This window comes from Ruditapes philippinarum, unplaced genomic scaffold, assembly GCF_026571515.1.
Source record: "Ruditapes philippinarum isolate M1 unplaced genomic scaffold, ASM2657151v2 ctg450_1_1_1_1, whole genome shotgun sequence".
NCBI lineage: Eukaryota > Metazoa > Mollusca > Bivalvia > Venerida > Veneridae > Ruditapes > Ruditapes philippinarum.
The window spans coordinates 165,901-193,504 of record NW_026860185.1 but is presented as its reverse complement, the minus strand read 5'-3'; the positions used below and the strand labels follow the sequence as shown (position 1 = coordinate 193,504).

At 32.3% G+C, this 27,604-nt stretch overlaps 2 protein-coding genes across 2 annotated transcripts; both read right to left on the bottom strand.

Moving 5' to 3' along the window:
• Nucleotides 1-1,941: 1,941 nt before the first annotated feature.
• LOC132759159 (uncharacterized) lies at nt 1,942-11,634 on the bottom strand. Its single transcript, XM_060750882.1, has 11 exons — nt 11,222-11,634; nt 9,531-9,738; nt 9,175-9,266; nt 6,698-6,900; nt 6,245-6,413; nt 5,701-5,869; nt 5,231-5,328; nt 4,536-4,680; nt 3,796-3,878; nt 3,244-3,409; nt 1,942-2,780 (listed from the first exon to the last, which is right to left on the bottom strand). The coding sequence occupies exons 1-11, from the start codon at nt 11,513-11,515 to the stop codon at nt 2,656-2,658; spliced, it is 1,752 nt and encodes a 583-aa protein (XP_060606865.1). The 5' UTR covers nt 11,516-11,634; the 3' UTR covers nt 1,942-2,655.
• Nucleotides 11,635-17,028: 5,394 nt separating this feature from the next.
• On the bottom strand, nt 17,029-25,847 carry LOC132759160 (uncharacterized). Its single transcript, XM_060750883.1, has 11 exons — nt 25,593-25,847; nt 24,786-24,993; nt 24,333-24,424; nt 23,170-23,372; nt 21,873-22,041; nt 20,569-20,737; nt 20,226-20,326; nt 18,540-18,684; nt 18,245-18,327; nt 17,828-17,993; nt 17,029-17,477 (listed from the first exon to the last, which is right to left on the bottom strand). The coding sequence occupies exons 1-11, from the start codon at nt 25,827-25,829 to the stop codon at nt 17,353-17,355; spliced, it is 1,698 nt and encodes a 565-aa protein (XP_060606866.1). The 5' UTR covers nt 25,830-25,847; the 3' UTR covers nt 17,029-17,352.
• Nucleotides 25,848-27,604: the final 1,757 nt, after the last annotated feature.

The window sequence follows — 27,604 nt, the reverse complement described above, 5'->3', positions numbered from 1 at the left end:
CCTTAAATGAAATGTTGTTTGTTTGGCTACCGCTATTTACTACCCCCCCCCCTTCATCCCCATATTTCTGTCAATCATAGAATCACAACAAAAGTTATATTTGTCTTATGTTTATGAATAACTTAAATGTATAATGAATCAGTAATCTTATCTTAGAATAGATACTAAGCATTCACAAGGTAATACTTTTTAAAATTCAATATAATTTAGGTTCAATAAAAACTACTTTGGATAAAAAATGTATTTTACTTATTCATATTAACCTACCTTACCCAAAACCGGCATGGGCCGCGGGAGGAGAATCACTGATATTTTTTTGACACCGGCCTAGTCATATTGTAGATTATTTTTACATGAAAGGTATATATTTTTCTATGAATTCAATTACATATGAATTTATTGACATTCTTGTTAAGAAAAAGGAAACTGTAGGCTTGATATGGGAGACTACGCAGTTATATACATTTTACCATTGTAGTGTAACTGTTACTTCCCTTATTCGATTCCCAGTAACTAGTATGCAATGTACGTTACATTCTCTTCCAGATGCAATTGCGCACGCACCTACTCTGAATCAATTTAAACAGTCTTAACTAAAATATGCCATGACTTCTGTTACTTATCAACACTATCAACTAACAATTATTCACAAATACTTAATTTATGTTTTATTTAATTCTCATTCAAACCTTTTACTCTGACATGCACCTTAAGTGTGATGCAATATGTACACATAGGCAAGTATAATATGGACCTTTAGTTAGGTAAATAGAGCTTCGACTTCTGTCTTTTCATTTTCTTTGCTTTATCATTTCTGTTATTCATCTCAAGGTATAGCATTAGCCATATGTAGTTCTCAAAAGAATATTTTGTTTATGTCGCGCGCGTGCAAGTGCGCAAGTGTCCGTAAATCGTCATTACGTTTCCGATATTTTTTTCTTAGTCTAGTTATTGTGTTCAAATTCTCTGACCCTTATAAAAGGGCAGGTTTTATCCTTGATGGTATTAAACCGTGTGTTTTATATATACACTTTATTCTATTCATATGAAAGAACTTGCATGGAGCTGAAGAACTTGCCTGCGTGGATGCCGTTCAATGGACGATGTAAGCTTGTAATAACCTAGCCCCATCTTATATATCTGAAATTTTGACTTTTCCAGCAATCAAATTCAGAAGTAAGACCAGAATCACATAATGACAAAGTAAACCTAAACTATAATAAAAGACTTTAAAATTGTTACAACGAAGCAAGTATTTGGAATAGAGTACCATCTAATAAACGTTCTTCTAATTATCTGACATCTTTTACAAGTAAGTATAAAAAAGATCAAATAAATATCTTCATAACTCTGTCATTATGTCATTATATGTATATTACATGTATATACATTGTTTATATATATATATATATATATTATATATATATTATATATATATATATATATATATATATTATATATATATATATATATAATATATATATATATATATATATATATATATATATGGAATAGTTGTTATTGTTTTATGATGTGATATGTTTGTATTTCTATACATGTTTCTACGATGGTAGATCTTTATGTGTTACCTTCTTTAAATACAGATATTATTAATATTATTATTAATCAAAATTATAATTACCACTAAATGCTCGACACCATACGTCACTGAGACCTTTGTTTAGTTTTAAACATCGCCAGTAGAAAATCTTTTAACAGAAGAGATGCAACTTTTTTAATTGCTTGCAATAAAATTTTACTATCCAATTTTTCTTCTTGAAAGGCATGATCTTGCACAGGTTGGTGATAGACTCATTAAAAAACTTGTAATTAATCGGTGTGCTGTTAAGCCGAAACAAACGCACAAAGTAAATCGCGGCTATAAATGGGGTAAGGAACGAAATGAAAAAAAAAAGAATATTTGTTTTTCTCATATTTTAATATTCAAATGAAAAATTGAAATGTGCATATGTAGATGATACAGAATACTGCAGTAGATGAAATTTTCTGTCGTTTAAACACACATTCTGGATGAACATAAAGGACAATTCCAAAGGCGCATTTATATATCAAACTTACCAAAACATACTGACCTACTCGTAGTACCATCATGCAATATGTTAGGTGCGTAGAAAGGCTATATCACTTACATTTTGACATTTAAGTTTTGAAAATGTGGTTTGTGACCTCCAGACAATGCATTAGATATACATTTGTAATACTTTATTACATATTTGGGATACTTTGATAGCATATGGATGTATACATTTATTAACAAAGCGACAGAAACACGTCTTTCAAATGCAAGAGTATAAACGTATACTGAGGACGTTGCATCTGGAACCCGTACACTTCTATGTCAATATATAGCTGTATTACCACATCACACATAAAGACATAAACACATGGACACATATCTCGACATCAAATCATTACACATATGTAATCAATATGACAAAATACATTATATTTTCTTATGCAAAAGCACACCTATTACACAAATGACAAGTACTAGACAAGCTTCGAAGAATTATGCAAATCATTATTTTATATTACATATATTGTTCAATGAATCACATTATAAAATAAGTCTGTAAACACTTGATCAAAAGGCGAATGATTTGTTTTGGGGGAGAATATGGCCGTTGTAATAAATTATATTTGAGAACTTGGCAGTTGATCTTTAAGTACCCTCCTAAGAATCTTGCCGCTTGGGGACTTTGGTATCTCCTTCATAAATTCTACCCCACCTCGTAACTTTTTGTAGTCGGATACATGATCTAAAACAAAGCACAACTTTTTATTATAAATAGATATATGAAACACAATGAAAAATTAAAGTTATATGATAAATGCTTACAATTTTGTTCAGCACATTTCTACAATATAGTTTACAACCATTCTCAATTAAACGTCAGATTAACTGGTAAACTCAACAACAACATATTGTTGAAATGCTGTAACCTCACAGAATAGCAAAACAACATCATCGGATGGAATATTTTCTTTTCAAAAAATGTAATATCAAAAAAGTTATAACTATTAATTCAGTCTACTATAGTTAAGCGATTCCTTATTCTAACACATGCTTCAGATTCACAAATACCGTGCGCAATCAATCGTAACAAAGACACGAACAGTGGTGCATAGAGAAAATAATATGGTGATTTAGTTACATATAATAAAGAAAAATAATGAAAAAAAAGATTAATGATAACGAAGTAAAAATAGCAACAAAAGAACCTTCCACATATTTCATTAAATCATGTGCATGTATCTCCAGGTTTGGTTTGAGCACCACATATGCCCTTGGCAGCTCTCCAGCTCGATCATCCGGCATACCAATCACAGCCACGTCCTGGACGGCCGGGTGTTTGTGTAACAAATCTTCTAACTCTGCTGGGGCAACCTGATAAAATTGTCCGTAGAAGTCAATATTGTAAGTTTCTAATAAATTTTAATACAAAGAAACAAAAATACAGTACTAATTAAATACAAAATAAGGTAGAAGCTGAACAACTTAATGGCGGATATATATTTATAACTTCATATAAACTATTACTTAACCGTTAACCAGCTGATTTTTGTAATGGACTTTCGGTTCTTTTAACTTGGAGCAGTCCATTCAAAATCTAAGGGATTTCAATATCAAGATATAAAATAACGCTACCAATAGTAGAGAGAGGCCAGCCTGAACTCGTCCATTGCAAAGGCTAATCATTTTTAAATCTAGCAGAATACTGTAAGGGTTTTAAGTGCAAATATTGGCGATTTCATATAAAATATAAAGTAAACCTGTAGTCCTTTGTATTTGATGAGTTCTTTCAGGCGGTCTGAAACCACAATACATCCATTTTCTCCCATGTGTCCAACATCCCCTGTAAAACATGTATACAGAATTTATAATCTAATCTTTCTATACTTTGTTATCCAACAGCCATTTGAATCGTAAGTAACTAGCATTTGCCACAAATATTCAACCAACCAGGCCAACCTGCAAATCCGGGCCATCTAGTCAGACTCCACACGGACAAATTTTCATGTTAGTGTGCCAAAAATTGATAATGCTCATAATGCAGTAAAATTGTCATTTCCAAAAATGAAAGCTGTAAAAGTCCATTTAATTAGCGGGTTAGATAAAAGGTCTCTTTTCGCACATATGATTGCATCCAGACTTATAAAACTAATGAATTTTAATATGTTCTTAATATTTTCTTATTCTTTCAATGCACGGCACATTTTGTTTGTATATTTTATATGAAACTATGTACCGATATACTAGCATTTCAAACTGTGTTCCTTAACATAGTACATGTAATTATATTTAAATAAATTTCTCCGTGTTTTTTGTTTAAAAATAAAAAATAACAACCTTAAAAAACAAAAACAAAAAACAAACAAAAAAAAAAAAACAACTGAAATAAGAAATGAGGAGGGGGACTGAACAGTTTCTGTAAAAGATGAACAAAACTCATATGGTATAAATTTATCAAAATAAATTTTTTTCATTTGGAGAAGACAGTTAACATATTTGCCTGTATGGAGCCAGCCATCTTCATCTATCATTTCTTTGGTAGCCTTCTCATTCTCTAAATAACCTTTCATATTCTGAGGGCCTCTCACACATAGTTCTCCAGTCTCATTAATTCCTAGGCTTTTTCCTGTCTCCGGATTTACGAACTGTCCAAAATATATTCTTTGATTTTAACCACATAATGTAACTTACATTTAAATAGACCAACAAATAATTCATTTGATTATTTCCCGGTGTTTTTTCTTCAATTTTCGTACTTTTGATATACATGCGTACGTATTTTTTTAATAATTTCAATATGTTATGTGACTTATGTCGTACAATGGGTGCATGGCATACACAAAAAATAGTAATCAAGTTTCGCAAATTAAAGAGCAAAAAGAAAAAAATATAAAAAATGATAATTCACTAATATTTGAACATTCTATACCTTCAAATTAAAACTGATAATCTTGTTATGTTACTTACTAAGTTATACACAAACCATGTATTCGGAATCCGATAATTACCGACAAAAGGTCATTGAATATTCAAATGTCTCAGGTCAGTATTGGGAAACAGCATCAAAGATTACACCCTCTGCTTTTGTTTTGATCTAAAACCACATGGTAGAACAGAAACAGATTCAATGAGCAGAGATTTCAAGAAAGAGTTTAATTAATGACCAGTACTGAGGTTTATATACATGTATCTCACCTTTGCTTCTGTGTTTGATACAAGTCTTCCTATTGAACCGACTGTGATATCTTCATCGTCAAGACTGACAACTGGTGATGTTTCTGTCAAACCGTATCCTGTTAGTGTGTAATTAAATGATAATATCGAAAATATCAAAGATTTATAGAGTGAAATCTCTTTAATAGTCAGTTTTCTTTGTAAATGCAGATTAAATGCATTTTTAAACAGTAATTTGGCAATTTTTATATTAATCTTAGAATTTAGAACTGAGAGTACATGCATCTCCTTGCTAGACTATTAAAACTTATTTATCAAATTTCAGTCCGATTTCGATGGCAGTTTGACTGATTTTTTAAGCAAACTTTTAACAATTCGCTTCCTGACATCAACAAAGGACATATGTTCCGCCCCATCGTTCCTTTTCAATTTCGAAATAAATAAGACAAGAAAAATAATATATTTTTCATCATAATTCACAGTCTAGATACCTTGTCTGATTTTCTTCTGTCTCTTGTCATTGAATTCATTTGTCAGTGCTTCTCCAAGCGGGGCTGCTGCACAGATAACGTTGCGTACATGAGAAAGATCGAACTTGTCCACGACTGGATGGCGTGCCATAAACAACACGATCGGTGGAACAATATGTAACTGACTGATCTATTAAAATATATATGATTATAATCAACGAAAGTTAAATATGACAAAAAGATTTCAATCATAATTAATTACAGGCATTCCGTAACTCACTTGTACACTTTTCAATGTTTATCTTATGATTGTTTCTTGTAAATAATCTTTGAAACAAACATTGCTTTAATTATCAAAATTATTTAGAGTGTTTTTGTGCATACTGTGTTTACTATTTGGCTGCAAAAGTGAACTATGAAAGGCGTATGGCACTAGAATCAAAGAAGACTACAGTGGCCTTAAAATCCACGGCACATGTTTTGTAATTGTGAAAGGTGTTTAGAAATTATAAAGCTTGGTAAGGACAAATGTAACGGTTGTGGTATTTCCACTTCAACAAATTACCTTATGTTTGACGATTGCTTTTAAGAACCCTTCAGGATCAAAGCCGGGTGTTGTTACAAGTGTGCCCCCATCTTGCAAAGTACCAAAGAGGATCGGGGCCATGCCATAAATATGATAAAAAGGCAAAACAGCAAAATTGTTATCTTCTGTAGTTGTTACTGTAGAATGCCTGAGAAAATAAAACGAAACGATTCCGTTCGCAAAGTTAGTATAGTTGTTGCTACGGGTGTTACTATTAATAAACATCAAACGATAATTTTTAAAATATCCCATAAAAGTTGTTTGCTTGCATTACTATTGTGCTGGCTTACCTATGTATTTAATATAATTATGTTTAAACCACAAGCTTTGGTGACTGAATGTTATTAAGTTTGCTTTATCAACATTTTCTGGAAAAAAAAAGATATTGCATGGTGATTTAGACGTTGGTATAAGTATACAAAAAAAACTTACTTAAACTGTCTTAGATTTGCCACAACATTGAAGTGGCTTAACATAACACCTTTTGGTAAACCTGTGGTACCACTACTGTATGGTAATATGACAATATCTTCATGAGGGTCGATTGTGACGTCAGAAGGAAAGCACTTGCCGTCGTCTGCTAGCAAGTCGGAAAAAGGGCGGCAACCATCAGCACCACCTATAACAATCACATTCTGAAGAAAAAAAAAGCGTTTCTCGTTGAATTAACTTGTATAGCTATAAAGAACAATAAAAGTTTACCTTTACTGTATACATAATTATATAATTATGTATAATACCTGCATTTTGTTTTTAAAATATCAAAATTGAAGCAAAAGAATTCAAAGGTTCATTGAAATCATATCTTTGAGAAACGCCTTTAAGAAATACATCTTTATGTTGAAATTCCATTCGTTAGATAATTGATAAGAGTGTAATGCAAAAAAAGGGTAGATCAGTTTTGGGTGAATGATTAATAAAATACTAGATTATTACGTTCCTATATTTATATATAAGTCTTCTGAACTAAAAGTATATAGACATTTATATGTATAATACATGTGGATATGTACATATACAAAGAACTATATCTATTGAGCTATATTCTGTATATATCCAGGCCGATTTCCTGAAGAGTAAACTCACATCCTTGTATTTTATCTTGTACTGGATGATATATTGCATAATATATTTTACATAATATGCAATCAGCAGTTTGCAAGTGCAAGGTCCGTTTACTGTATAAGGTATAAAAATTTGCATATCCTAGCTTGTTAAATGATAGTATAGATGAAATAAAGTACGATTGGGTGACTGTTTTCTAGTCATTCATTTAAAGCTTTTGTAACACATTGTAAACATTTACATGTGTATTATTCATTTTCACCTTGACTTAAATGTAGTTTTAAAATTATGTTACTGTTCATTACACCTCACTATATAACCTAATCACGCCTGGTAAATGATAGAGCTACCTCTTTCGGAGGTATACGGTAAATTGCTCTATCGCTACTTCCGAGCTAGTGCATGTCACTAAAATTAAGTGTCAAGTGTTTTCATTTTTTATAACGTTATATTTTGTAAACTCTATGCTATGCGATGTAGCAACACATATCCTATATTTTCTTTATTAACTAATGTTTTGATCTGATTTCAATTTTATTTTATTTCTAGACCTTATATCTATTTGAAACATATTTGTTTTTAATCTGAATCACTGTTTACATGAAAATGGGTGGAAAAATAATCTGTTTCATGATGAAACGGTCCATTTCAACGCTGAATTCGCTGACAAGAAAATGCCGCTACAACAACATTTCAAACAAAAGTATAAAAACTTTATGTTTTCTAATCTACATCGCATAGCATTCTCCGAATTTTGATATTTGGTGTAGAGTTTACAAAATATTTAAAAAATGAAAACACTTGACACTTACTTTTGATATTAGCAACATGCACTAGCTCGGAAGTAGCGATAGAGCGATCTACCGTTTACCTCCGAAAGAGGTAGCTCTATCATTTACCAGGTGTGCTAATGTGACAACATGGTCTTATCCTTGAAAGTAATATCACCCGGTTAATAAGTCCCAAGGGGCAAGTATTCTATGATAGTTCTGGTTCTTTCCCCTGGTCACAATCGGGAGTAATTTCGGCCTCAATAGAATAACATGTGCTCCTTTTGTTGACAAAATGTTGTTGTGAAATTCTTATCTGATAATTAGAAAAGGACAGGTCGGGGAATATGCGCACAATGCATACCGGCGAAAAATACATTAAAATAATAAAAAAAAAAACCTCAGGGTACGGGTTATTTCAGTTTTCTTGGTGCTAACATGCACTATTAGCCTGAGAGACATGTGTTACTTTTATAGTATAACACGCTTGCTCAAATATTTTTGTTATATCATAATTTATTATGTATTTAAATTCATTGGCCTACAAGAAGGACATTATACAAAAAAATGACTGCACAGACAGACAGACGTCGTAAGATTAAAACTTGAAATAGATATCAAAACTATATCAAAACTATTTGACCAGACATAAAATTTGGCCTTGAATATTTATCTCTTATCATTACAAACCAGAAATATTCACTAATGGCATATTTTCTGTTTATATTGCACAAAGTTATCTAAAAATTCATGTAGTATATACGATGTTCAAAATGATTTTCGACACAAGGACTTTTATTGATTTAGATGTTATTTTCAAAAAGTGATTTATAATGTAGATTTATAACTATTATATTGACAGATCATGTGAACGATCACATGATTAAATTTGTGAACGTGTACTGGTTTATGATTACCAAAAACTTATCTTATCAACTAAGAATGTGTACTTGTGTATATATATATTGTAATAAAAGATTATAAACTAGAGCAACGCGCGAAATCTATGTTCACATAGAATTTGTTAGTACATACCAACTTTTGAAATTATAGCAACTACAAGTATATACACACTTTTATTTCCGCTTCCTGTACTTTGGGTATCAGTGGCGGGACTGTGACCAACATTTTTGCTCCTGAATGCTCCATATGTCTCTCTAATTCACCTATAGATATAAATTATTATTATTTAAAATATCTATCTTTTTATTAACCTGTTCCGCTAAAAGAGATAGATCATTTGTTAGTCTGACATGTCTTCAACAAATAAAAGTTATAGCATGCAAATAGTATCTGTTCAAATAGTCAATCATCTCGCAGTCGGTACTAAATATTGGCATAGAATTTTTAAAAGAAATATTCATATAATGCATATAAATGGAAAGCTTGCCGACGTAAAGTAAGGTTAAGAATTATTCATTACAAATGACCTGAAGTGTATGCTGGATTTGCCGTCGTCAAGATAACTCCAACGGACGAACACCCTAGCAACAGTAAAGCAAACTCTGGATTGTTGGTGCCATAGTAACATATAACATCATTCTTCCTCAATCCGGATCTGTACAAGAAGCTTCCGACGTTTCTAGAGAGCTCTTCTAGTTGTGAATATGTGTATGTTGTACCAGTTGCATCATCGACCTATAAATTAAAGGCACATTATGCGTAAAAAAAACGATTTTCCCCTTCTTCAGAAAGGACAAAAATGGGTTTTTATAATGTTTATATAAACTTTTTAATTGCTCGTTAAATGCTTATTACTTGAAGAAATTAGCACTTAATGTCAAAATATATGTCAATAAAGTAGCAAAATGTAAACAAATTAGTATTTTGACTGCCATGCAAAATACTAAATCACAATAACTGTACTTATTGCAAAAACGCACAAGAAACAAATGACAGTTCAAGTCATAGGTCAGTTAGAAACTACAGCATGGCATCAAAACTAAAGAACTCTTGCGAGATAAAAATAAAGGCGTTTCTGGGGCATAATGGGCGTTTAAAGACACAAACTGTTTCTATCTAGCAGTATAGCAAATGTGTCGGGACAATATGTAAGCAATATCGATTTGGTATCGAAAGTTAATATTTTGGTCACACTTAAAACTTTGTTAAACCGATATAACAACCGACTTTCAATAAGGTTAACTGAAAAGCCTTTTCTCTACCAATTAGGTTTTGTGCTCTTTGGTGTACATTCTGTATACATTTGTATTGGCATTAAGTTAATTATTATTTGTATCGATTGTACATTTATAAGAAAAAGATATTTTGATAGAATAAATTAAACTTTACTTTTGCATTTTGTTATTATTTGCAATCAATTAAACTTTCTATGGCTCCTACATTATTTTGAAATTTATTACATAATGATGATGGTTATCATGATAGTGATGATGATTAAGATGAAAGTGGTGGTCATAGTGATAATGATGGCGATGATGATGTTGATGACAATGGAACGACGAAGATAGTTTATACAAATGTAAGGAAACAATCAATAATTAATTACTTTTTGCGCTTCTTTGCATGGTTTAAAATAAAATCAATTGATTTTTGCCAGGCAAACAAATCGCTATTAATCTCTCCAATCACTCCCTTTGCCTACATTACGTACAAAGTTTATCAGTGCATGATAACAGACCTTATGTGAACTATGATAACATCTGAAATCTGGTGAAAAAAAAATGTATAGGGCTTCATAAAGTCGGTCAACTAGCTTAAAACAATTTTAACCGGTTTTCATGTCAATAGCCTGCTGTCAGACCGAAGAAACATGATACCAATGCAATAGAATATCTAAAGTTTTATAAATACACCTGCAGTAGTAATTTTATTGTGATATTTTATTATACAATACATTATGCACATAATCGCTGTCGCTCTCTCATTAAGTGTTACAAGCGTTCTGTGTAAACTTGAAGTACACCACTTACAATTATATTTAAAAAAGAAAGTAAATTTAGAAAAAAATACATGTTTTGTGTTTGCAAAATAAAAATGCATGTTTGCGATCGTCTTGTGAACGTTAAAATAACATATTCTTCTTAAGCAGAGTCTAAATTTGCACGTTGTATGTTTACATAATTATGAAGTGGCATTACATATTAATTAATGAACTTACCAGCGCATTTTTGCTGCCGAATTTGTTAAAACGAGAAAACATGTAGTCGCTTAAAGACACAACTGGCAACTTCTCCGCCGGTCTCGGACTTTTAAATATCGTTTCCTCCGTCGGAGCAGACGAAAAACTTCGCTTTTTACTTGACACATTTTTCGGTTTTAGATCATGTAAGTTCTTTTCATTTCTTCTTTCCTGGTCGGTCTGCGTTGAAATCCGCACAGAAAGGCTCCCATAACATCTTCTTAAACAATTACAAACATCTTTTTTAACAAAGCACCGGAATAAATGACGCATTGTTAATTAAAGAACACTGTAAAATCCAATTATTACCCAACCGTGCAAACGTTTATTTTTCTTTACAGTGTGTTGCAAATATCTACTTGTTGTAGATACATGTATGTATCAGGGATATACAGCAACTATCGTTCAGCGTTATGATATTTAAACTTTGACCTGTTTAACCTAGCTGATAAAATATATATACTACTATATAAGGGCTTGAACAAGAATAAAATACATTTGTGAAAATTATTTGTTGAATAGGTAAATAGAAAGTTAAAGGCTTTTCTTTGCTTATTGATTTTATGAGAATTATTCAGTCATGCAACACTTGCTTTATTTATAGTATTAAAACTACTGTTTGTTTAGTGACGTTTCATTTCATATGAACAACAATCGACCAGCCATACTGAATCGAACATGGATTGTTAGCTTGGTGCGTGTCAGCGAACACTTGTCACGAGTTTGAACTTGACAAAACGTCTTTCTTTCTTTCTTTCTTTCTTTCTTTCTTTCTTTCTTTCTCCGTTTCTTTGTTCATTCCTTCGTTCCTTCCTTTGTTCCTTCTTTTTTGTTTTACATCAGGCGAAAATGGTTCCTTCCTTCCTTCTTTCCTTTCTTTCTTTCTTCTTTCTTTCTTTCTTTCTTTCTTCTTTCTTTTTTTCTTTCTGCTTGACACCAGGCGAAAATGACTTTAACAGTATCGCAAAAACTCATGGATTATCCATAAGACATTTAATGCCTTTAGTCTTCTCTCTATTAAATACGTTTCTTTCAAAGTATATAACCAGCATGGTTAAAAACCGTACCTAAATAATAAATGAATTTGTTGCAAGTACGGTCATTTGTCTTACAATTCCTTCCATCCATGAATCCTGGCAAAACCCGCAAAAAAAATTATTTTTCTTGATCATCTAGTTGCATGAACAGTACATCATTACGTTAAATAAATCTGTATTTTCTCCTTAATAAACAATTTCCAAATATTCTATGGTTTACAGTGATACAGGCGTTCAATACCTCTCCTTTTTAAATAACAATATTTTTTATATACATAATATAAATCACTTTATTGTTACACATTTCTGGTCTTTTTTATAATTTTTTATATTATATTTATTAACATATTATATTTATTTATAGAAGTTTAATATACATTTTTTTCTCAAAATTTACAATCTTAATTAAAACGCTCAGCCTTGTAACACCGAACTTTGGGGTCAAACGCACTTTGGGGTCCAATTTCGACCCCAAAGTGCGTTAAAGAGGTACATATGCATTTTTTAACATCAGGCAAACGATCGCACTTTGGGGTCACAGAAAATTTATGTTCATTATGTTTTAAATGATATAGTGTAGTCAAAACCAATGGTAAACAAAAAAACAAGGTATTAAATAGACACAAAACATGTGCCTGAATCAATAGGGATTTAAATGGTCTTGATTAGTAAGTGAAGAACTTTCACTAGATAAATCACCAAATAAAGAATGTCTATCAATTATTACGCTTAAAATATGTTTTTCTCAAATTTTCAATTTATTTTAAAAGAATGTACACCTTTCATTAACTTCATTGTTTTTAGCTAAATGCATCATTTTCCCGTTTGTTATTTACACTTTTTACAGAAATATGATAGTCTTAGCATAGACAAAGGTATTAATTCTGTGTATTCTTAGTAAGACATTTCAGTAAAAAAAATGCCTGATAATATGTTAAAATAGCCATTTATTAAGCTAAATGTGACACATAAGAAGAAGAAGAAGAAGAAGAAGAAGAAGAACGTTTATTTCACTTAAACTACAAGTTTCTCGTGATTAACATATATACAAGCATACATATATAATGACATGAAAAATACAATGACATGAAAGTAAACATAATAATTATATTGGATGGACAAAACAAAATAGAGATGACACAAATATTAAAGCATAATGGATATTACATACACAATAGTATACACAATAAAACTTTTCATTAGTTGGATCTGCTAGGTATACATAAAAGTAGGTTGAAATACATATCTAAGCATTAATAATCTGATATCTTAATTTGAAAGCTTCATTAATATATTTACAAAGCATAAGTGTTTCTTTATTTTTATCACTTTTTAATAATTGAGTAAACTTAAACATACTTGGTCTATTTCTATAATAATTCTTAATATATATATTTCTTAAACTTTCATATGCAGGACACTTAAACACAAAATGGAACTCGTCCTCAATTTCATAAGAAACTTGACTAGGTGTACATGCGGCTTTAAGTAGTAGTCCGTACAGGCAGTACTAAAATATCAACTATTTAAGTAGTAGCACATTAAGAGCGGAGCTTCAGAATAATGTAAAATTTTCACTGGAGGTATAGAGGGGAGTTTGGGGTATCGACCCCCCCCCCCCCGAGGGTTAAAAATAACATTTTAAAGGCCCATTATGCTTTTTTTTGTTTTTCTTTAAAGCTTTTTTATTTTGATGTTCTCTTATATTATCAAAAAAATACACATTGGTCATTTACCTCAACCATCCTTTTCATCTGTTGCTTTTTGACAAAAAGTACAATTATGGCGAATAAGTATTTTATTTCGAAATACTACATTGTTTTGACTACTTTTATGAAAAATAATTTAACATTTATCGTTACTCTATTCAGGTAACAAGCATCTTACATTTCTCTGATACCGTTATTTTAACATTATAAGATTCATGTTTGCTCTTTCTAAAGAAGTATGTAAGATTCCCCATTTAAAAAAGCCTCTGGCGAACGGTTGTTACGGAGCTTACAAAAAAAACTTAAATAATGTATTTGTAAAAATCACTATTTATTGTCCGATCGAAAAACTTGATGTTTCACCAGAACATTGCAATAGAGTACATTTATAGTTCTTTGGAAAAAAATTAACTGCATTTTATTTCATTCCCAACATATTTAAAATGGGGCTCATCATGGCATCAAGTTAATGACTGACAGAACGGGATATTTTTTGCAGCATCTTTTAACTTTAGGAATACACAATTTCTGTACTAGAGTATTTTGAACGGTGGCATAAAAGTGACATTTGCAACTTTTTTTGTGTTTTTGCAACTTTTTTTTTTTCGTACATGTTTTTTGTGGTTTTTTTTGTTTGTCGTACCATGGATTTATGATATAAATCCGTGGTCGTACATATTTTTTTTAGTTTTGAATACATACTTTTTTTTTAGTTTTGCATATATATTCTTTTTTAGTTTATTATAGTTTTGCATAGATAATATATTTGAGATTTTTGTACATATTTTATTTTTGTTTTGTTTTTTACTTTTTTTCGTACATATTTTTTACATGACGCCATTTGCAAAGTAGAGGTTTGGATAATTACGCCATTTGTAAAACATCATTTTCAAACACTTCGCCATCTGTAAATTACAGTACCCCATTTGCAAACGTCATTTGCAAGTACCAACATTTTCATTTTTGGAGGTATCAAAAAGATAACAACACTTTTCAGTATACATTGTATATATATATATATATATATATATATATATATATATATATATATATATATATACTGAAAAGCATTCCTGCCTTATGCCCCGGAACAGTGCGATATCAAAACACGATTCTTTTTTAATTCGCACTCCCTCTGGGGCAAGGGAGGTGGTTACAAATGACTGGTGTATTACAGTAATGCACAATAAAAGATCTAAATAGGTCCTTATATTCCACTGATTTAGAGAAATATATATATGCCCCAGAGGGAGTGCGAATTAAAAAAGAATCGTGTTTTGATATCGCACTGTTCCGGGGCATAAGGCAGGAATTCTATTATCTGAATATCCCCCGCAGGGTGAAGATTTTACCAGTGGTCGGCTTGGTTTAAAGACAATGCCCCCCCCCCCCACCCTGCTATTATCAGGGGGTGGGGTTGAGTGGTGGCAGCATATTCATGGAATAATAACTGATCATCAATCAACAGCCCTTTCCAATAGACACTACTATTATAGTATATAATAATAAAAAACATGATTATATAAAATACATATGATTTAAAAAATGGGCCGAAAAAGGTCGGCCAAAACCAGACTTGCGCGAAAAACAAAAATAAAATATTAATGCAAAACTCAAAAATAAAAAAATATGAACACAATTTTTAGATAGTTCAAGTGGTAAAATTAATGAAACTTTTATCACTTAAGCATCAAACAAAGTATCGACCGCCATCTTGAACTCCACCTCAAATATTTCAATTTCGCAGATCGAAAATAAGTCAGTACTCAGTATTTAAGCAGAACTCAGATTACACCTTTAGACCTCTGGAACCCTAAGTGCGTTGATATGTAGCATATAAACGCACTATGGGGGTCAGTTTCTCGATTTTAACCCCGACGTGCGTTTGACCCCAAAGTGTGGTGCGAAGTTTAACGCACTTCTGGGTCGGACCCCATTGTGCGTTTGAACTTTGACCCCAAAGTGCGGTGTTACACAGCCTTTTAACATACTTGACCATCGACACATGGCGTATTATATATTATTCTGTGTTTGCTTATTAATGGATCTGCCACACTACAATACTTAAAGACAGATAATTACAATAATAAGTTTTACTTTGTTCCATACACAGTACCATGCATTTTGTAATTGGAAGAATTAACATATTTTTTAAATTGCACCATCGATCTATGACATCCAAATACTTTTGTAGTTTACTTTCAACTACATTCAAATCATAATCAAATACACACATAGTAGAATTGTCAGAATAAGGATCTGCATTAGCATTTGTTGAAGCTGATGTGATATCTTTAATTTAGAATAAGAATAAAAAAGGGCCAAGAATAGATCCCAGGGGAATTCCAAACGTTACAAGCCTGCTTTTGGACATGATACGTCCAACTTTTACAAGTAATTGTAGCTTTTTTTTTTACTTTTCTCGTAATCCTAGCTGAAATTTTAATGGGGAAATATTTTGATTAAAATATGCAGAAGCATTGCATTTCGTGAAAAGTGTTTTAGATTGTACGGTGTCAGACTGTACTGATAAACAAGTTTGGCCTTTTCTATATACTGTCTGTCTAGATATTATATTATCAATTTTATAGGGCTCAAAAGTTAGAGATAACATTTGTCATGTTACCTTTCTTCATTAGTTATCAATTTCATTAATGTGTATGTGTCTGTGCTACATATCAAATATGTTATCTTACTCTAAAGACAATTTACGTAAACATCAAGAAGAAAAGATAACACCTTTTATCATTTTCCAGATGTGTTTTAAGTTCATGTCGAAAAAAGTTTTACAGATTTTTCGAGATTCACTAATAAGATAGTACATGTACATTGGGTATCATTTCTTTTGACACATGAGGATATCACAATATATGTATAACTTTCCTATCGAATATCTAGAAACAAATATCCAAATTTTATAATTTGTGGGAAGAAAGAGGCTAGAAGCCTCTCTTGTAAATTGTTTGATGCCACTTATCGTGAAAGGCTGGACTTTACATTTGGCGACTTTCCCGCTTTACGCGAGAATTTCGACCAGACTAAGAAATCCCCTTTATGCATAATTTCTGGTACCTTTGCAGAATTAGTCAGTCTGATAGCTTCCTAAGGATGATTATGTAATGATAGTATTACGAAACGCTTATTCGGACAAATTTTTAAGAAAAAATAATGCTTTATTATACATAATTAAATAATACGAAAAAAAAAAGATCTTGATTTCATTAAAAGATGTTAGAGCACTTGAATCATTAGCAAGTTACTGTATAAAGTGTTATTTCTCTTAATTACAAAACCTCGTTTCCAAGTAACACTTGATAAAATATACATGACCGTGTCAGTATCTATATCTGTATATACATGTATATCACTGTTGCAGAGAGGACAACTGGTCCCTCAACAATCTCCGCAATATTTTGCCACTCGGAGTTTTTGGAATTTCTTTAACAAATTCAACACCTCCTCTAAGCCGCTTGAAATCTGATGCATTTTCTGAAAATAATAATAATAATAATAATATCTTAATGATCATCATAACTTAATAACTTAAAAATCATCATCAGTAGCAGCAGCAACAACAACAACAACAGTAACAACAGCAGCAACAACAACAACAACAACAGCAGCAGCAGCAGCAACAACAACAATAACACAGCTTCAGCAGTAACAGCATCAATTATAACAATGACACCGCCACCACCACCATCATCATCATCATCATCATTATCATCATCAACAGCAACGGCAGCAGCAACAAAAACATGAAATGAATTTATTAAGAAAGGTGAACTGTGTCCTAAGATACAAATTCGTGAAGAATAAATACTTTTGGAATGTGATACCTTCCACATATTTCATTATGTCATGTGCGTGTAGTGAGATATCGGGTTTGAGCACCACATATGCTCTCGGCAGCTCTCCGGCTCGATCATCCGGCATACCAATCACAGCCACGTCCTGAACGGCCGAATGTTTGTGTAACAAATCTTCTAACTCTGCTGGGGCAACCTAAAAATTATGAAACAATTTGTTATGATGAAATGAAGAGAATTTGAAATGATGAACTATGAGTATGTAATGTTTTCTTATCGCTTTGCGCTATCAGGACTATGTGGACTAAGTATCTAATTGTCTAAATACCGATTACAAAAACCCACATTTATGTACAGCAAATATGATGGGCATATACTATATAAGATTTGTCAAAAACAGAAATATTATCTCAATTAAAAGATATTGCAAATATAGTGGTGTTGTACCTGTCTTCCTTTATACTTAATTAGCTCTTTTAAACGATCTGTTATAACAATACAGTCATTATCTTCCATATGTCCTATATCACCTGTAATAAGATAATGATTGCTCCAATTTAAAGAAACTTCGATTACATTAAAATTTTGAACTTTTACATTTGATCTGTTTATCAAGAATTCGTTTATCAAACATTTGTTTATTACGAATTCGTTTATCAAGGATTCGTTTGTCTAGAATTTGAAGAAAACAATACCAAATGTTATATAGATAATGAAATCTACGATTTGATTCGCCGCATACCTGTATGCAGCCAACCATCGTCATCTATCATTTCTCGGGTAGCCTTCTCATTCTTCAGATAACCTTTCATGTTTTGTGGGCCTCTCACGCACAATTCACCTGTTTCATTTCGTCCTAGAGTTTCTCCCGTCTTCACGTCTATGAACTGACGCATGTACATAGAAGCTTAGTAATTCATTTTTGGAACTGTTTAGTATATATTTTCGGTATTTAAGTTGGTCAACCAACAGTACAGAGCTTGGTCAGATTTGTTTGGCTCTCTCTTACTGATTGTATATATATATATATATATACCGAACATAGCTAACCCGCCAATGAACGGTTAATGTAATACTTAACAGCCATTGACACACGCTGTTGTATATATTCAAAATCGGTTAACAAACAAAAACAAAATAAATAAAGTAAAAATTCCTAAAAATCAGTGACATAATTAAAAAAGAAAAAGCTCTGATTCTAATCAAAATTTAAATAAAGTAAAGTTGCAGCAGCCATGTACAGTAATAATGTAAACGTCATTAATTTTGTTTTAATATATAATGAAATAATGCGGTTGTGCGCCATTTCACTAAAAAGTATTTGATCTAGTGTCATGAAACTTTACAGGAATTTTGCTCAGCATGTGTAGTTGTGCACCTGGGTTTTCACATGTGGATTTATTCTGTTTTGTCAGATTTATTGCCCTTGACTTAGTGAAAACTGTTCCATTATGTTTTGTTATTTGTTCACCAAGAGCTTGAGTTATAATCAACCAACTTTACAGGAAAAATGATCAAAATCACTGTGAAGCTATGCACATGGGGTTTGCATGTGGATTTTTTTTTCAGTTTTGTTAGAGTTAATGCCCTTGACTTAGTATAAATTTGCAATTTTAACTTGTCCATGCATAACTCAAAAAGTATTTGACCTGTAGGTCTGAAAGTTTACAAGAATCTTGGTCAGCCATGTACTTATGCATGAATTTATTCTGTATTTGTAAAGTTCTTGCCCTTGACTAAGTAAACGATTTTTTGTTTTTTACTTGTGGCACATGTAGCCTAAAAAATATTTGACCTAAAGTCATAAGATTGACAAAACAGTGGAGTGTAGGGTCCCCGTGTCCAATGGACACATTTCTAGTTCTCCGTTATTTTTTAATATATTATAATTATGACCTGTTAAAAGGTTAATAGTTCTACAACTGTTGATACTATTAGTTTTTTGACAGGTTATATATAAACGATTGTATAAACATATAACCCGGGCCCATACGGGAGGGTTATGTTGCAAATAACCATTCACATATATACGGGCATATTACTGGTCAAAAACCTTTATATCGAATTTATAGTACTGCAAACTTCCTTTAGTAGAGAATAAAAAGCAATTACTTTATAATTTGACAGCAGCCGTGTAAATAGATAATAAAAACGTCACGATTGTCCAATGAAAAACGACGATACAAACTTGCAGTATGATGATGTTCAAAAAAACTTTGTAACTGATAACAATCCTTATTTATTTTTCCATTTGCTGATTGATCATTAATAATTAGTTTCAGACCATTCGTTTACCATTTTGCCAAATACGTTATACCATGGCGTTGCAAATGCCTTTACATGTATGTTTCTTTATGGAAATAAAATATGTTTAAATGAAAAGAAACCATTCGTAAAGGGTTGGAGAATCTGTATTTTAAATCAATACCTTTCCTTCTGTGTTAGATACAAGGGGTCCAACAGATCCAATAGTTACATCTGTTAGGTAGTCTATAGAAATAATAGGCGAGGTCTCCGTTAAACCATAACCTTTTAAATAAAGACATTTATCCATGATTAAAATGGTATTTTCTTATTGTTTCAAGCAAGATTATTGTGTTTTACTTTAGCTAGTGATTACTGAACAGTAGCATTTATATATATATTTCCTAGGTTCTGCATATCAATTCTAACAAAATCTCGCAAATGCATTATAGACAGAAATAACAGATCTAAGACCAACGAAATTTATATTCATTTATGATTGCTTTCTTATTGTTGTAAGTGTTTACCTTGTCTAATGGTGATATTCGTTTTCTTCTTCATCTCATGTGTTACAGTCTCTCCAAGTGGCGCTGCCCCGCAGAAAGCTGATCGTATCCTCGATAGATCGAACTTATCCACCATAGGATGACGCGCCAGAAATATCGCCAAGGGAGGCACGAGGTGAAGTTGTGTTATCTGAATAAAACAAAATATGAAATATGTCATAGATATGTCATATGTCCGCTGAGGGAACAGTCGAAAATGAACAAGTTAAAATGGCGGGCGCGGAAATAAGGCACCATGTCCTGCCGATAATTTATGAAATGAGTTTTTCATTGAGACGTCCGACAAACTAATCGGTCATATCACGGCCTGTTTTAACACTATATTTGACTCCGGTCATTTCCCAAAAGTATGGTCTTATGGTTATATCGTACCATTATATAAAAAGGGAAATAAGAGGTACCGAATAATTATAGAGGTATAACATCAATTAGCAATTTTGGTTAATTATTTACAAAGGTATTAACAAAACGGGTTGACAATTGGGCGCGTGATAACAATATACAGTCTGACGCACAATTCGGTTTACGTTCATGCAATTTTGTTTTGCACTCTTTAGTGGAACGAATACTATCCCAAAATTCACGTCTTTATTGTTGTTTATTGTTGTTTTATAGACTTTAAAAACATTAGATTCAATCTAGCGTAATGCTCTTTGGTATAAACTTTTTAATCTCGGACTAGATGGTAAATTGATCAGGATTTTTAAAGATATGTTCTCTTCGGTGTCTTCCTGTGTTAAACACTGTAATACTTTGTAAGACTTTTTTGATATATCAGGGCCAAAATAATTCACCGATTTTGTTTGCTTTATTTCTGGAAGATCTAGAACAATACTTAAGGAATAATGATAATAATAACGATAAAGGTTTCACTTTTTATGATATATGTATGATTATTTTACTGTTTGCCGACGATATGGTCATATTTGGAAAGTCAGTTGAAGAATTGCAATCGAATCTAAATAATTTCAAGTCTACTTAACGAAAGCCCGGCAAAAAGGAACCAATGAACGAACATCAGAATATGGTATTTCTGTCGCTTTCCTTTTCTCTGCCGTCACAATATGTACCCCAAGAAAAAATGAGCCAATCAATGGGCATGCTCTGAAGTGCTGGTAACTAATACCTGCACTACAGTTAACGCACTGTGCATGTATATGTATACGATTTAACTCTGATGCATTTTCAACAGAAAGGTCCCCAATATATACGATTTAACTCTGACACAAACTATGATACAATATAAACGTTATCGTGTTTCATACCTTATGTTCAACTAAAGTTTTCAAATAGCGTTCCGGTTCAAAGCACGGAGAGGTCACCAGCGTGCCTCCACTTTGCAAAGTGTCACACAAAAGAACAAGAACTCCATAAATGTGGTAAAACGGCAGAACAGCAAGGTTTGTGTCGTCTGCGAATGAGCTTGAACATTCTCTGAAAATAAGAGGAAAATGAATTGCGTCAATGGTTATGATATCCACATGCAAATATTCAAATGTCCTAACTATACCATACTGTAGTAATGGATCTGCCAAACATTAATTTGGAGCAGTCCATTCGAAGTGTACAGTTTTACATTAAAAGAGCTGTCAGTAGGACAGCGCGCTCGACTACTCCGAGTGCTTGATAATAAATAAAGTAATAGTTAAAGTAATGGGCCCTGAACAGTGGCACGCTTTAATGGTCTAAAATGAGTGTGTTAAGTTTCATTCCCTTCCCTTAAAAGGCCCATTATGCCCAATAATTGTTTTCATTTCTTAATCCTTTAATCTGTTGTGTCTGTTACCGTTTCCAAAAAAGATGTACATTTACCAATTACCTGAACCATCTTTTGTTTTTATTGCCTTTAAAGAGGTTTAATGTTTTGAATGGAAGTCAAAATGCTACTTTATTTACATTTTCCTTTTTTACGACAAAAAATAAATACATTCAGTGCTTCTTTCAGGTGATAAGCATCTAACATGTTCAAAAACAATAGTTAAACATAATAAATTTCCTGTATTTCCCTTTCTTAAAAATGAAATTCTCATTTGTTTCTGAGGCATAATGGTGCCTTTCAGTAGTTTTGGAGATTCATTTTTGCACGTTAAAACAAACATAGTGTGACGCCGAATAGTCGAGCTAAAAAATAAAGCTACTGGCAGTAGAGAGCTTGGACAGACTGTGCGGGTGTGCTTTTTTACTGGTGACAATGTCTGACCACTTCCGGTTCCAGAATGGTATGAGTTTAAATTGCTTTGGGGACTGTTCAATATCATGATATTTTGATAACAATCGGGAAATATAATTTTCTTCAAAATGAATTCGTTATCAAGTGATTCTTGTTGTCTTTTTTCCTCAAATATTCTTTTTTTCAGATGAAATTGTTTTACTTTAAATAAGTAAAGATAGACAAATTGCTATGTTTTTAAGTTATTTAAATAGACCTTTTTTAATTATATCGATGGTTATTTTTGTTGTTTGTTTGTTTGTTTTGTCATCAATAACGAAAATAGCCGAGCTTTTGTAGATATATAACCTAAAATATTTTAAAACATTGCGGACACATAATGACAAACTAACTTAAATTGCAGAAGGTTGGCCACCAAGTTATGATGGGTCAGCATAACGCCTTTTGGTAGTCCTGTCGTACCGCTACTATATGGCAAAAGAACAACATCTTCCTTTGGGTTGATAGTGATATCCGGTGGGTAACATTTACCGTCATCTGCTAGTGCGTTTGAAAATGACTGGCAGCCATCACTATTGCCTATCACTATAACATCCTGATGAAAGACAAATTAAATGTTCAATAGTTTACTATTTGTGAAACTAGAATTACTAACATGTTATCATGTAAAGTATTTGAGCCGTGTCATGACAAAACCAACATAGTGCATCTGCGACCAGCATGGATCCAGACCAGCCTGCACATCCGCACAGTCTGATCAGGATCCATGCTGTTCGCTGCGCAGGCAGGTATGGATCCATGCTGGTCGCAAACCCATTATGTTGGTTTTGTCTTGACGCGGCTCATTTCATTCTAATCTTTGTATTTATGTTTATCATGACTGCGTGTGTTACACATTCAAAGTTGATTTGATCAATATTTTTATCGAAATCAACGCAGTCAAACGCATGCTTTTATTTTCATTGAAGTATTTTAAACATTAAGGATCGATCACTTCACTTCAGTAGAGAACATTATAATTGAAATTAAAAACATTTATGTAAAAAAATCAGTCATCCAAAATATTATTACCAAGATAAGCCTATTTGAAGTTAAAAGTTTACGGTAAAAAAAGGTAATAGTTATTTTTTTCACACTTTACAAAGGCTTAAAAACGATGATTATCTTTAAACATATCTTCACGTTTCAGTGAAATATTTTGTATGTACACTACATATACGTGTGTTTATCCATCTATTTTAAACATTCTATTTAAAAGAAATAATGCTTTGATAACTTTATATGCAATTATTGATTGCATGACAAAAATGTACATACAGCTCAAATGTATAATATCTGAAACAAATGCAGCGATGGTCTTGCGGTTATGGTGTATACCTCTCAACCCAGGGATCGTGGGTTCGAGTTTCCATATAGATGAGTTTCGTCATATAACACCAGTACAACACAAATACGCTTCAAATTTTCATCACACACGAGCTAAAAAATGTATATTTATATGAGCATTATACATGCACAAATTTTCACATGACGTTGAGGCGAATTGAGATAATACCTTAAGGTTTGCTTCTCTGGCGTTTGGTATCAGTTGGGGTACGGTAACAAGAACTGTAGCCCCAGAATGATCCATATGTCTCTCCAGCTCACCTAGAAAAAATAATTAAAATAAAAATAATCATATCTTTTTGTTACCTCTATTAATAAAAAAATGTAACAGATAAACGATGCATGCTTTATTTTTTTATCCCAGACAGACGATGCGGTAACTAGGGTGATGGTAACTTATACCTGAGCTCCACTTATTGGACATCTATAGGTAAATGATTTCACTTTGACACGTTTTCAGTATACATAATTTACACTTTAAATGCTTTATAAAAGAAGCTTGTTTTTTTTAATGATAAGACAAAAATAATAACGATACTTTTCAAATATTTACGAGTTTATAAAGCTAGCATTATAATGTATTTTAAGGTATTGTAAATACATGTTGTAATAATTATATCACCTGTTGTGTATGCAGGGTTAGCCGTAGACAACACAATACCAGCAGAAGAACATGCTAACAGCAGAACACCAAATTCTGGAGTATTAGTACCATAATAACATATGACGTCATTTTTTCGAAGTCCCTTCCTATACAAGAAACTAGCAACATTTCTCGAGAGTTGTTCAAGCTGGGAATATGTGTACGATGTGGCATTTGTATCGTCAACCTTTGTTTAAAACCAAAACTTTATCTTCTGATAGTGTAATTTCAACTAATTTGGAGGTAGGATTAAAAGAAACAATTTACAGTGAGGACCCTTTATGGTAAATCAGCATTGAAAGCAAATTAAGTAAGTCCAGAGTGAAAGTAGGTCAATATTCATGTACCAACAAGGCTCTCAATGTAAAATGATTCACAATTTACAGGACTATTATAAACACAAATAAGAAAGTTAGCAGTAAGAATATGTATCTTGAATGTGCTGAATTTCTGAAGGCAAAGAAAAATCTATTGCAAAGTTTTATGCACATTTCAAGAAAGGCAAATCCAGTTTAGGTCTAACATACTAATTTTATTTTTTGCGTCTTATATATATTTTGGCCTACTTTTACTTGAACCCACTTAGCAAAAACAAAATGGCTGACCTACCTGAATTAGATTAACAATAGCTTAAACTGTATATTAAGCAAACGAAGCAAAAAAAAAAAAAAAAAAAAAAAAATGATAATAATAATAATAATAATAATAATTATAATAATAATAAAATAATAATAATGATTATAATAATAATAATGATAATTGTTAGTAATAAGATTTAAAACTTACAAGTGCGGTTTTATTTCCATATCCTGAAAATTTAGAAAATAAGAAGTCACTTAAAGGCACCACTGGGATTTCGACAGTTGGTCTCGGGCTTTTAAAAACAACTCCGCCAGAAGTTGATGACTGCAGAAAACGCCGACATGTTGCATGCTGTGAAGAAATATGCTGCAGGATTTCGCTCTGCTTAAAAACAAAACTTTTGCTTCTATTAGTAACCAAGCAACGGAAAATATATCGCATGATCCTTCTGCTTAATTTCTTAACGCGACGAAGATAAACATGTATTTAAAAAAAGTCACACAGGCATTTTATCGCTACCTGAGAGTACATAACGGTTGAATGCTTATATTGAAACACACACTGCGTATTTAAATAAAATCAATGAAATTTTGCTATACATATATTTGTAAACAATGTTTTCAAGGACATTGAGCTTCTTAAACAATATCATCTTTGATATACTGTGAATGATTATTCATTTTTGAACAATAATATGATTAATACAAGTCTGATAGACCGAATTGTAATAAAAAAGTATGTTTCACGCCTCCAGAAAATCACATTATTTTCCCTCGACAACGAAATAGTGTAAGTGTTTTATCTTATCTTTTTAAAAGTTTAGTTTAAATTTATTTGGTCTGCATATGTTCCATGAGTATTTCTAAGTCTGCTTAAAACAATGCACAGAGCATATCTGTTTACCTTTTGTGTAATCTGATTAATTTCATTTGCAAAAAAGTGTGAATACGATTACGCATATATCAAAGGTTGGGTGCACTGTGCCTGCCCTTCATTACACTCCCATTAGGTTTACGGTGGGGGTGCCGGTTATTTTCTTTTGGCATGATGCACATCACCAGCTCACCGCAACAGACACGATGAAAACCTCTCCGATACCTGACCAGACGCCTTTTAGTATCGGTTCAATGCCGGTGAAGATTGACTCATCATTTAGGCCAAATTACTCGCTGGTTTCCGAGCGGTCTCTAAGCGATCACCGAAGGCAACTCGACAGATACGTATGGTCTTATGGTGCCCGGATGGACACCGTTTTGATAGCACATGGGGTATTAAAACAGACCTGACGGTAGGTAGAGCGTTTAACTGTGAAATGGGCGATCCGCGTTCGATTCCCGGACGGTGCAGGATGCTTGTGGTTAATATATGAATCATTTCATTCATTCATACTGTGCTACTTCACTGGCAAGTCTAGAAGTTACCAGTTCCTTGCGAAAGTGAAAGAAGTTAGTACTTTGACAGACTGCACAGGAACGATGCGGTGGCTGAAGCGTGCTCTGGTAAATATATCTGAATTTGGTATTAATTTTAGAGATATCTGGAGGTTTGTGCGACTGAATATTGTAAAACATAATTAGGTTGTGTTTCTTTCTTCTTTCGGATAACGATTCCCAATTAATTTCTTTCTGTAGAGCTTCTAGTGATATGATTGGTTGCACCAGTTGCAATGCGTGCACGTTCAATTTTAATCTTATCAAGTTGTTAGAGTTCGTATTGGATAAAATTACACCAAATTACATCACCGTATTCCAAAATAGGTCTAATGAATTCTATAAAGATAATTTCCAAAGATTTACGATCCAGAGAGAATTTCAGTTTACGCATTATATCAACCCTTTTCCAAGCTTTATCAGTTATGTATTCAATCTGTTTGTCCCATGTGCAATCAGAAGAAAGAAAGATGCCTAAATGTTTGTGTTCAGAAACTTCTGGAATTTGTTGGTAAACATATGCAATGAAGGATGATGCTGACGATTTCGTTTTCTAGTTACAACTTGATGGATTGAATGATCCTACCCACCTTTCTACCCATAAAGAAATTTTCTTGGTTGTCAGACTGAAGAATTGTGGCTGCTGTGTTATGATGTTCAACTAAAAACATAAATACTGGTATGATCAGCAAAGAGGTTTACCAAAGATTCGTTTTCATTCACAATATCATTTATAAAGATAAAAAATAGTAGGGGGCCTTGGGGGACTCCTGCTTTTGCAAAAGC